General features: G+C 43.8%; 1 protein-coding gene across 14 annotated transcripts in view; it reads left to right on the top strand.

The window, feature by feature from the left end:
* P4HA3 (prolyl 4-hydroxylase subunit alpha 3) overlaps positions 1-12,943 on the top strand; it is a 72,386-nt gene that overhangs the window by 25,234 nt on the left and 34,209 nt on the right. For all 14 annotated transcript variants that reach the window (XR_015142169.1, XR_015142172.1, XR_015142170.1 and 11 more), the window contains 4 exons: positions 5,873-5,937; positions 8,274-8,433; positions 9,412-9,474; positions 12,432-12,500. Coding sequence is in view for 10 of the 14 variants with exons in the window: in XM_086340746.1 (XP_086196872.1) it covers positions 5,873-5,937; positions 8,274-8,433; positions 9,412-9,474; positions 12,432-12,500 (357 nt within the window). In the remaining 4 variants the exon portion in view is untranslated. The remainder of the gene's footprint in view (positions 1-5,872; positions 5,938-8,273; positions 8,434-9,411; positions 9,475-12,431; positions 12,501-12,943) is intronic.

Raw genomic sequence — 12,943 nt, 5'->3', positions numbered from 1 at the left:
GAGGTTATTGTTATTTCTTCTAGCAATCTTGATTCCAGCTTGTGATTCATGTGGCCCAACATTTCACTTGATATACTCCATATATAATTTAAATAAGCAAGGTGACAATATATAGCTTTGACATACTCCTTTCCCTATTTGGAACCAGTCTGTTGTTCCATGTCCAGTTCTAACTGTTGCTTCTTGACCGGCATACAGGTTTCTCAGGATGCAGGTAAGATGGTCTGGTATTCCCATCTCTTTAAGAATTTTCCGCAGTTTGTTGTGATCCACACAGTCAAAGGCTTTAGCATAGTCAATGAAGCAGAAATAGATGCTTTTCTGGAATTCTCTTGCTTTTTCTATGATCCAACGAATGTTGGCAATTTGATCTGTGGTTCCTCTGCCTTTTCTAAATCCAGACTTGTATATCTGGAAGTTCTTGGTTCACATACTGTTGAAGCCTAGTTTGAAGGATTTGCACAATTGTGTGGTAGTTTGAACATTTTTTGGCATTGCCCTTCTTTAGGGTTGGAATGAACACTGACATTTTCCAGTCCTGTGGGCACTGCTGAGTTTTCCAAATTTGCTGGCATATTAAGTGCAGCACTCAATGAAACTATGAGCCAGGCTGTGCAGGGCCACCCAAGATGGATGGGTCATAATTCTGATAAGATGTTGTCCATTGGAGAAGGGAATGGCAAACCACTTCAGCATTCTTGCCTTGAGAACTCATGAACATATGAAAAAACAAAAAGGTATGACACTGAAAGATGAACCCCCCAGGTCGGTAGGTGTCCAATATGCTACTGGAGAAGAGTGGAGAAGTAGTTCCAGAAAGAATGAAGAGCCTGAGTCAAAGCAAAAAACGATACCCAGTTGTGGATGTGTGTGATGGTGAAAGTAAAGTCTGATGCTATAAACAACAGTATTGCATAGGAACCTGGAATGTTAGATCCATGAATCAAGGTAAACTGGAAGTGGTCAAACAGGAGATGGCAAGAGTCAACAGCAACATTTTCCGAATCAGGGAACTAAAATGGACAGGAATGGGTGAATTTAATTCAGATGACCATTATATCTATGACTGTGGTCAAGAATCCCTTAGAAGAAATGGAATAACCCTCATAGTCAACAAAAGAGTTCAAAATGCAGTACTTGGGGTGTAGTCTCAAAAATGACAGAATGATCTCAGTTCATTTCCAAGGCAAACCATTCAGCATCACAGTAATCCAAGTCTATGCCCCAACCATTAATGCCAAAGAAGCTGAACAGTTCTATAAAGACCAACAAGACTTTCTAGAACTAACACCAAAAAAAGATGTCCTTTTCCTCATAGGGTGCTGGAATGCAAAAGTAGGAAGTCAAGAGATACCTGGAGTAATAGGCAAGTTTGGCCATGGGGTACAAATGAAGCAGGGCAGAGGCTAACAGTTTGCCAAGAGAACACACTGGTCACAGCAAACACCCTCTTCCAACAATACAAGAAATGACTGTACACATAGACATCACCAAATGGTCAGTACTGAAAATCAGATTGATTATATTCTTTGTAGCCAAAGATGGAGAAGCTCTACACAGTCAGCAAAAACAAGACCTGGAGCTGACTATGACTCAGATCATCAGTTCCTTATTGAGAAATTCAGACTTGAATTGAAAAAAGTAGGGAAAACCACTAGGCCATTCAGGTATGACCTAAATGAAATCTCTTATGATTATACAGTGAAGTGACAAAAAGATTCAAGGGATCAGATCTGATAGAGTGCCTGAAGCACTATGGACAGAGGTTCGGGACATTGTACAGAAGGTGGTGACCAGAACCATCCCCAAGAAATGCAAAGGCAAAATGGTTGTCTAAGGAGGCCTTACAAATAGCTGAGAAAAGAGAAGAGAAAGGCAAAGGAGAAAGGGAAAGATTTATCCATCTGAATGCAGAGTTTCAAAGAATATCAAGGAGAGATAAGAAAGCCTTAAGTGAACAATGCAAGGAAATAGAAGAAAACAATAGAATGGGAAAGACTAGAGATCTCTTCAAGAAAATTAGAGATACCAAAGGCACATTTCAGGCAAAGATGGGCACAATAAAGGACAGAAACAGTGTGGACCTTACAGAAGTAGAAGATATTAAGAAGAGGTGACACGAATACACAGAAGAACTATACAAAAAGATCTTAATGACCTGGATAACCATGATGGTATGATCACTCACCTAGAACCCGTCATCCTGGAGTGCGAAGTCAAGTGGGCCTTAAGAAGCATCACTATGAACAAAGCTAGTGGAGGTGACAGAATTCCAATAAGTTATTTAAAATCCAGGAAGTGTGGCAAATATTTAGAAAGGTCATGCAGTTGACCTCACTGCTATTTAAGTATATTGCCTCTTTTCAAATGGCACATAAGACAGTTTCAGAATCCCTGTGTCAAAGCAGACGTCATGGCCTTCACAGTGTGCTGTTTGCCCTGGCAGCCAGACCGTCATTCATCACTAGAACAGAGTGTGCTGTGTGCTAGATGCTGTACTGGGTTCTGGGCTGCTACACGGAGGTTAAGTATTGCTCCCTCTGATTTCAGAGCTTCCTGAAGAAGGGGAAAGAGATATTTACAATGCACTGTGATACATCCTGTAATAAGTATTGGTGTTGTGCTACAGCAGCATAAAAATGAGAACCTTCCTCCAAGGGAAAGGTAGTCAGATGAAGACCAGATAGAGGCAGAGGGAGGAGAAAAACAGAGGCTTCCCCGTGGATGTGAGATTCATCTGAGTGAAAGGTGACAAAGAATATTCCAGGAAGACAGGCAGTCTGTGCACAGGCCTGCTGTGTGGTGTGTTCAGAGAGTAGGGGGAAGCTAGGGGCTGAAGTGGGCAGGGGTGGGTGTGGGAGGTGATGGGAGATGCAAGGTGAGACACAATTAGGAGCTCCAGAAGTACCACGCTGGGGAGTTTGGATTTTATCCCAAAAGCCAGGGGAAGCAGTGGGACAATTTGAAATTGGAGAGCGCCCTGATCAGGCCTGCAGATTTTGAGGGAGACTTTGGCAGCAGATAGGAATTGGAGAAGAATAGCAAAATAATTCCATCTAAAAGCCCTTCAGACGAATCTGGGATCTTTGTACAGAAAGTTTTTGAAGCCATTAAGCTCCCCGTGAATTGGAACGATACGTTTTCAATATCTTTGGCTTCTCAGTGAGCCAGCGGCAGCGTTTGGCCTGAAGCTCCCTTTTCCTCAGGACAACTCTGTTGCTGTGGTAACGGGACAGGCAGCCCACTTGGAGATGTTCATTTAATCCCCCGTGGCCAGGTCATCTGTCTGGCACGCACAGACCTTGCCACACTCCTTTCCCCCAAAAGTGTCTTGCCAGGATTGCTGGTCCCTGTCTCGCCTTTGGCTTACCCAGGAACAAGTCCTGGGTGTGTGTGGTAGTGGCTGCCCCACGGGAACCAAGCCACCTCAGTGGCTTGTGTTGAATTTCTCTGCTCCTGTTCACTGTCTGTTTCTCAAAAAATAATTTCTCTGCTCTCTCATCATTCCTCCCCCATCTGCATTCTGCCCATTCTTGAAGACTGAGTTGAAACTGGACACCTCTTTTGGCTTCCTAGCCCTTACCGCTTTGGCCCACTTTCACAGATTCTTTCAGCAGGAACATTTTTTCCAGAGCACTTTTTGGGGCCACCTACAATAACCTTCCTCCTCTGAACTCAAGAGTTTTTGTCTCCAGTCGTTTGGTACTTTCATTTATCCTGCCATTTACGTGTTGTCTGGAATTGCTCACAGTTTCACGAGTTAGTCCCTTATCTCCCTCAACCAGACTGTAGGCTAGCAGGGATCATATGTTGTCCTTGAAATGCATGGCCCTGTATTATGCCTGTTGCAGCTAGAGCAATCTGCAACTGGTCACTTTCCACTGAGTCAGGCCCTTGCTTAAACTCTTTAATGGGTCCCTTTTGCTCTCAAATGATTACAGAGCCCCTTGGCCTGGCTACTGCCACCCTTTCTGCAGCATGCTGCCTTACCCTGACACCCCAGAAACGCTAAACAACTTGTGCCTCCATGAACAGGCAGTGCTCTCACTGGCCTTCCCACACACTCCTCTCCGCCTGAAGCACTCTTCCCTCGGCCTCTTTTCACCTGTGTGATTCCAGTTGTCTTTTGGGCATCCTGGGAAGCCTTCCTGTCCTTCGTAAGAATGGCTGGTTGTTCTTCTGTAACCCTGTACTTTTCCAGAAGGGCCCCACTGAATGACTTATGGTTATCCTGCACAGTGCTTAGTCAGAGAACAACCAGTAAGTATTTGTCCCCTCAAATGAATGACTGTGGATGCACAGTAAATAATTGTTATGCAGAGTGTATAATGCAGTATACAGATAATTTACACAAATAATTGTGGAAATGCAGTGTGGCTCTGGAAGGGAGGGGGCTGGCAGAGTGGAGTGGAGATTCTGTAGGATTTGTTTTTAAACCATTGATATTGCCCCAGAAGAGCAGCAGGGACTCTCTCTTCACTATGAACGCTCGGGAGAGGAGCTAGACAGAGGACCACACAGATACAGTATCAGTCACTTACCGATTCTCTGCATCCCAGAATTGTAGAGAGAGAGGCTGAGAAGGCCTCCAGGAGTGTGTTGTTCACAAGCTGCATTTTATAGCTGAGGAAACGGGTCTAGGGAAGGGAAGAGCCTTTTCCAAGGTTCTCTACCTGGTTTAGCAGCAGGAACAGTATTATTGTTGAAGCCTCTGAGAAAGGAAAGGGTGCCCTTCGTTGCTCCATGCTCTACTCTGACTGCACGTGAAGCACCAGGACTGTGTCGTTAGGCTCAAGACTCTGGTTCATTCACTCCTGGATGCATTTCACCAATATTTAGCACCTACTCCCTGCCTGGCCTATTCTGCACCCTCGGGATACAGCACTGAAAAAGGGCCAAGCGCTTGCCCTCATGGAGCTGACATTCTGGCGTCGGATGCAGGAGCAGACATCCTCATGTAGATATTGTTTCTCTTTCTGTCCTTTGTACAGTATTTTTGCAATTAGAGGCTACTTTATTTAAAAATAACTTAAAATTCCTATCCGAACATTCAGAACAAAATAGAGACGTTCAGTTGAATTAGTGACTTCAGACCTGTTTGGTTGTTTTTTCCCCATAACAAAGGCAGCTGCAAGCAAAACAGATTTTGATTCTCTGTAAGGAAGGGATTTTATCTGAATTGTTCAGAAGGAGCAGGCTGCCTCTGAGGGTACAGAGTGTCCTGTCTTTGTCATTTAATTTGACAAACACTAAAGTCAAAGCTTAGCTGACCCAGACACTGGGATATAAAGATGAATAAGAAATAACCCTTAGGGACTTCCTGGGTGGTCCAGTGGTTAAGAATCCTCCCTGCAATGCAGGGGACATGGGTTCCATCTCTGGCTGGGGAACTGAGATGATCCCACATGCCATGAAGCAATAAACCCATGTGCCACAACTAGAGAATCTGTGTGCTGCAATGAAAGATCCCACATGCCTCAACTAAGACCCGACACAGCCAAATAAATAAATATTAAAAAAAAAAAGAAACAGCCCTTGTTCTTACAAAACTTACAGTCTTGCAGATGCAAAAGGGATTAAAAATCACTTTTATTTTAGTTCCAACAGACTTTTTTGAACATTTAGTATTTACCATAAGTATTTACCAGATATGAAGCTCAAGTTTATTGTCAACTTTGAGTTTTTATGTCACTTATTATTTTTTTCAAGATCAATAGCTATCACTAAATTAGTAGCGAGTGCAAAATATCCTTTATAAGGAGAAACTGGTGATTGTTAGGCTTATGCTAAGAGAGGGGCATGTCTATGCAAATGAGAGTCCTTCCCTTTGCATGGTAACCACTTGGACTTTCTCTTACATCCTTCACACCAGTTACAGAGATCCGTGGTGGCGTCAGGTGAAAAGCAGTTACCAGTGGAGTACCGCATCAGCAAGAGGTAAGAGGGGTCCTTCCTTGGCAGGGACTCTGGTCACACCTGCTGGCCACCCTGGCACAGATGACTAAAGGTCAGCAGCAGTCATTCAGATGCCATCAGAGATTCCACCGGAGAACCTATATAGTTCAGGTTTATATCTGTGCATTCTTGCTGAGAGGGAGCAATATCCACTCCCCTCACCCAAGGGCCTTTCACAGGCTGTTACATGGTCTGAATACTTAACTAGGAGACCATTAGGGAAAGAGTTGAAAAAGCTCCTAAGCCCTAGACCAAAAATTAAGTATGTAGTTGTGCTCCTAAACAGGATTGCTTTTCCAGAAAGTCTCTTCAAAATTTGACTTTACAGAATTCTAGTTCCACCTTCTGATTCATATGCAAAGCATGACTTGCCACCACTCAGGCAAGAGGGAGGGCCAGAATCTCTGGATCTGGTGGCTTCTCTAGAGGGGAAGATCCAGCTGCATTCCCTCCCCTCCATCCCTAATCAGCCCCACTGCAGCCCCTGGTTTGCGCTACAAGGACAGTATGGATGATACAGTAAGAGGAGGGTCCCCACCGGAGCCATGGGAGACAGCGAGGACATCCTTGGGGAGAGGCCAGACCTCAGGCTGGGTGGATGGTTTTTGTAGTCTGGGAAGTGAAGTGAGTGATGAAAGCTTTGATTCAGAATGCTTTGGCTTAACTTACTTGGTCTGGTTTACATTAGGAAGTTATTTTCTAAGTTTGGGACCTTTTACATTAGGAAGTTATTTTCTAAGTTTTGAAAAATCCGTATAACTTCAGCTTCATTGCTTTGCTAATCTTTCTGACGTTGTGGTGTCAAGGGGAAAATTCAACTTTCTGTTCTGCTTTCAGGGGAAGGAGGTGGTATTCTCCTTACTTTTCAGGTAAAGAGACTGAGACCCTCATTGCCTCCCCTCATTCACCACCCCCATCCCCAGCCACCACATTGCATTCATTTTGAATTTTGGTTCTGTCCTCACAGGGCTTCCCCAGTGGCTCAGATGGTAAAGAATCTGCTTACAGTGTGGGAGACCAGGGTTCAATTCCTGGGTGGGAAAGATCCCATGGAGGAGTAAATGGCTACCCACTCCAGTATTCTTGCCTGGGAAATCCCATGGACAGGGGAGCCTGATGGGCTACAGTCCAGGGTCAGATACGACTGAGTGACTGAGTGATCCCATGGAGGAGGAAATGGCTACCCACTCCAGTATTCTTGCCTGGGAAATCCCATGGACAGGGGAGCCTGACAGGCTACAGTCCAGGGTCAGATACGACTGAGTGACTAACCTTTCACTTTCTGTCTTCACAGCTTCACTAGAACTTGTCCCTCAAAGGTCACCAGTGAACTCCTAATCACTAAATTTGTTTCCTGCACAGAAACCTCCACTGACTCTTTGTTTTCCACCAAGACCAGATCCCTGAACCCAGGGTCCTCAGATTACACAACATGCCCCGAGCCTGCTCTTCTAGCCTAATTTCCCGTCACTTCTCTCATAGACCAGACGCTTTCACATTGATATATATTATGTCACCCCACCACATCTGCACTTACGCTGTTTCTTCAGCCTGAAATACCCCTATGTTTTTTCTATCTATTGAAATTTTATGCACCCTTCAAAATTTGGCCTACATGTCCATCTTACTGCCATGCCAGTCAAAATTGACATCTCCTTCCTCTGTGCTCCTGAGGACTTTAAAGGCCGGTTCTCATTTTTCTACTTCAATTTATACTCGTTGTATTTGTGTATATTTGTGTGTCTCTTCTAATGAGTTCTTTGAACACAGAAGCTTTGTCTTGAGTACCTTTGTAAACCACAGCGCCCACAGCATAGCACTATGCATGCACTCTATATAAAGGAATAAACAAATTAATCCATCATTTATAGACCCAGATGTGCCAGGGTACTTCCCTTAAGAGCCCTCATCATCTCCCTAGGAGACTCACTGGTTTGCTTCCTTACTTCCCAGGGACCTACATTCTGATCCCAAATCCTCCACTTTATCAGAACCTCAATAAGACATTCAGGAAAAAAGACTGAACTTTGCTCTTTGGCCTTTGACCTATCATGGTTTGTCTTGGAGTAGAGCAGAAGAACAGAGATTTTTCTGCGTTTTACAGCAATCACCAGCATACAGCCTACAAAGCATTTTCATAAGCATCATCTGTCATGATCATGTCTCTGTAATAGATATTATCACCTCCGTTTGATAGATTAATGCATTTCCTGTCCTCCCTGCCTGCCTTCCTTCTGGCAGATGACATCATTTGATCATTCACAGTTAGTCATTTCTGGCATCAGATCACTAATGCTTCAACTTGTGGTGTGTTTTAGTGCCTGGCTGAAGGACACTGTTGACCCAGTGCTGGTGACCCTTGACCATCGCATTGCTGCCCTCACGGGCCTTGATGTCCAGCCTCCCTACGCAGAGTATCTCCAGGTGGTGAACTATGGAATTGGAGGGCACTATGAGCCTCACTTTGACCATGCTACGGTAACTATGGGGTCAGTGACCATCTCCTGGGGGTAGGGAAAGGGGGTATTATTTATTTCTCTGAGGCAGAGCTCTAATAGGGCCCTCAGGGGACACTGAAATCTTGGAACAAAGGTTCATGTTCTAGGTAGATCTGAAAGTCTTAGTTTCAAGCTGATAGCTGCTGACTCATCTTTTTACTAAAACTCATTGAAAAACACTCTTACAATGACTGGATTTTATGACATGTAAATTATATCAGTTAAACTCTTCTGTAACAAAAGAATATGTCTCTTTGGCAAATAATTAGGAATTCCAGTCTTAGGACTTGGCATGTTTACAGAATAATTATCTGTAACATTTTATATATTATTTCTCTAACAACCTGAAGATACAATGAACCACCAGTCTTTTCACTGAGGAGTGAAAGTGAGTCACTCAGTTGTGTCTGACTCTTTGCAAACCCATGGACTATACAGTCCATGGAATTCACCAGGTCAGAAGACTGGAGTGGGTAGCCTTTCCCTTCTCCAGAGGATCTTCCCAACACAGGGATCGAACCCAGATCTCCCACATTGTAGGTGATTCCTTACCAGCTGAGCCACAAAGGAAGCCCAAGAATACTGGAATGGGTAGCCTATCCCTTCTCCAGCAGCTCTTCCTGACCTAGGAATCGAACTGAGGTCTCCTGCATTGCAGGCGGATTCTTTACCAGTTGAACTATCAGGGAAGCCTTTCACTACTAACAAGCAATTTAGTTTGATTAGTATACAATTCACTTATATGTGTATCTAATAAATTGGTAAAAGGAAAAAAAAATATATTGAGTAACTGCCAGCAAAGACAGGCACATACGTGACCAGTTATAGCTCAAGCTCTCTCCCATCTGTGACTCCCCCATTTTTCTCCTCCCTGTATTGTGGTGGAATACTGGTACCTTCTGGTTGTCACTCTGATGCCTTATGCATAAAATAATGATGTGTTCTATTTTTGTCTCAGTCACCAAGCAGCCCACTGTACAGAATGAACTCTGGGAACCGGGTCGCAACATTTATGATCTATGTGAGTCTTCCTCTGGAGGGACCGGGGTTACTTAATGATTATTTCTCTCTCTTTTATTTTATGGTTTTCAAAGCAATATAAGATACTGATTTTATGTGATATTCACAGCAGAAAAATCTCCAGGATGTTTGTAAATTTCATATAGCACTCTCATTAGGCACCATAGGAGGAATAAAAAAATACATGTCAGCTCCTGCCCTCAAAGAACTGACGTTATGTAGACCTAACTGTGACCTTGTTGTTAGCTGTGATTAGGATGGGAAGTGGCCTTACATGAAGGCCAGGAGATCCTGGGACCTGAACAACACTGGAAGGGGATGTGGTTCTCTTTCTTTGAGGTCCCATAAGACTACTTGCTGTTGAAAAGCATGGACCTATAGATGAGGTCGTGGAGCTGTGAGGGTAAGAGAGGAGAGAAATGAAGCAGCTGAGATTATGAGAAGGAAGAACAGAGATGCCTTCAGAGAAATTCAATAAGTGTGGCTCTCTCATATGTAATGAAAATTTTCTTCCTTTTCTCCTTATAAAGTCTTCAGTTAACTCTACATTACACCCCCTTAAAACAGTAAATTGGCCTCTTCTAGTTTCTGACCTGACCTGGTCTTTATTATCTCACCTATCCTTTTCCTGTCAGATTATGTGGTTTTGCCTCCTTCTCTTTGGACAAGTCATAATATCAGTCATCTGTCATTTAAAGCATAAGAGGTGTATTATAACGTTAAATATACATGCTCTACATTACACCCTAAGATGAGGGCCTGGTTTCGGGCTCATTAGAGTAGCAGACACCCCCACCCTAGCATCCCCTCTTAGTCCTGTATCTGGTCTCCACAGTGCAGCCAAGAAAGAACAGAGGCCAGCACTCTATAGTCTTACTGCTGGCAGTCCCAACGTGGCTTTTTTCACATGGCTCGGTTTTCACTTTCTGCAAAACTGTAAAGCTGCCACTGCCAGTGGTGTCTGGCCTCTTGTGGTCATTCTGAACATTCTGATCAGGCGGAGGGATGGCTGACGTCAGCTCTCCGGGCAGGGCACATGGCTTGGATCAGCAGCTAGTGCATCTCTGGTTGATGACTCAAGCTGGCATGGGAGGTCACAATCTGTGAAGTCATAGGCAGTTGATGTCTTTGGACATCAACCAAAGAACAGGACGTCCAGGGGCCACAATCTCTCTGTTCTTTATCCCCCTAGTGTCTTCTGCAGCTGACTCCCTGATTACAGAGGCCTGGTTACCATGGTAAGGGTAGCACAGATGCAGGAGTCCAGCAGTTTTAAGTGGCAAATGCAAGAGTGTGTCTGTGTTTGGATTTTAAGCCTCTGATACACAGTGGAATGGCATGCGTTTGGATTTGGAGTCAGTTGGCCTGATTCAGATTCTGCCACTTAACATGTGGCCTCAGCACAAATCACAGTTCTCTGAGCTTGTTTTCTTGCTCTGCACCTCCTCACAGGGCTGTCAGCAGGACCTGATGAAGTCAGGTGAGGGGATCTCTCTCTGTGAAGTTTCATACAGTATGTTTTTATTGTTCAATCCTAGAAAGCAAGTATAGGACTCCAGGAAGGGACTGTGGGACCTAGGAAGTGCTAGCTTATTCCCAGTTCTTTCATCTTCAGATTAGGGTTAAGACCATCATAAACATTTCTGAAGACAAGAGATAAGTTTTGTGGAGAATATAAGAATAATATTATAGGGGGAAAATAATCTTTAAGAAGTAGAGGATTGAGTTGAAATCAGGTTAGTGATTTTCTACTCAGACTGGATATAAGATCAGTCCCAGTACAAAGCAGTGGAAGGAGGGAAGATTTCCCTGCCCTCCACCAAGCTCACAATCGATGCCCTGCTCTGGAGCCTCACAGCACACTGATCCAATTCTCTTTTCAATCTGTTGTTTAAGTCCTTCCACCCCACTGTGCTATGATACCACAGGTAGTGTGCAAGAGTGCCATACAGTGGTTACCAGCAGGGTCTTTGTAGTCAGCATTGGCTCAGCTCCAGTCCTGGATTGGAGTTATGTGACCTTTCGTAAACTACTCAGTCTCTCTGAGACTTGGCTTCCTTATCCCTAGACTGTGAATAACAACAATCCTAATTAAGGATGATATATTTGTTGTGAGGAATAAGGATTTAGTATGATGCCTAACATACGGTCATTGCTCAATAAGTGTCAACTATTATAGTTAAACTATAAAAGTGCTTTTTTTTCCCTGAATGGTAAGATGATGAATAATATAAAGTATTTTAAAGTATTTTCCAGTATTTTTCAAAGTGTTTAGGTTGTGTATTCTTTGAAAATCAGTAAAAACTCTTCAAATTAAGTAAACATATCTATAATTCTAGAATATACCAGTGGTGAGCTCTTTAGCTGAGGTTACCTGGAGAGGGTCTGAGTGATCTGGGAAACACACCAAAGGAGCAATCAGTAGTTTCTATGAGGCCTAGCCTTCAAAAACGAAGTGTTCTGTAAGCCATTGGTCCTGATGCATTACTAGGCTGTGAAATCAATTTAGTGGATCTGGTCAGCATTTAAGAAATCTGAACTAGAAGAGAATAAAATAAAATGGGAAATAACAGACAGTATCTCATGTAGTAAGAATGTTCTATGAAACTTAGGGACACGTCTGTGTGTCTTGGGCTGTGATATAAACTACATTTCTTCCTGAGGGTCTCAAAGTTTGGACCTACCCAAGGTAACCCTCAATAAGGATGTTAGCTGCAAGGGTAAAGTAAGAGGGGATTTCTAAATGTCCTCTCGTGACCATGCAGGCAAACACTGATGCCACTGAGTAGGCTGTCTGCATTCCTAAATTGGGTGATTGTCTTTCCATAAGTATTTCTCCTAGAGTCGAAATAGGGGTGCACAGGAGGGAAATTTATGCAGAAATGACATCAGATGTCACGTGGAGCAGAGTAAGGCAGTCGGGCTATTTCAACTCTGGCTTTCCCTCTGGCCTTGTAGTTGAGCTCGGTGGAAGCCGGAGGAGCCACAGCCTTCATCTACGGCAACTTCAGCGTTCCTGTGGTCAAGGTGAGTGTGGGTCTGATGCCAACAGGTGATTTTTAGGATTGTTCGAACTAACACCTCAGCTTTCGTGCTGTCAGTGCTTGCACGCCTGTTCTGGGAGGGGGGCAAAAAAGAGGTCTTTCTTGATTCCCAGAATCAAAGATAGTTCCTCAGTTTTCTTGACTACTGCACTTACTTGTACCTCTATTTTTTTTTAATCTTATTTACACTTGTATTACAAGTAGATGATTACATGTCTGCCTTTCTATTACAACAGAACTCGTCAAAGGTGAGAAATCTTTTATTCCTCTTCAGAATCTCAGCAGCAACTGGTCCCTTCAATCATTCTTTCAGTAAATACTGGGGGCTAGAGGCACTCAACAGAGAAGGCAATGGCACCCCACTCCAGTACTCTTGCCTGGAAAATCCCATGGGCGGAGGAGCCTGGTGGGCTGCAGTCCATGGGG

The sequence above is a fragment of the Bos grunniens genome, chromosome 15, assembly GCF_055505025.1.
Source record: "Bos grunniens cultivar Pamir isolate PY7600 chromosome 15, Bosgru_T2T1.0, whole genome shotgun sequence".
In the NCBI taxonomy this organism is placed as follows: Eukaryota; Metazoa; Chordata; class Mammalia; order Artiodactyla; family Bovidae; genus Bos; species Bos grunniens.
This window is presented reverse-complemented; position numbering and strand designations above follow the sequence as displayed.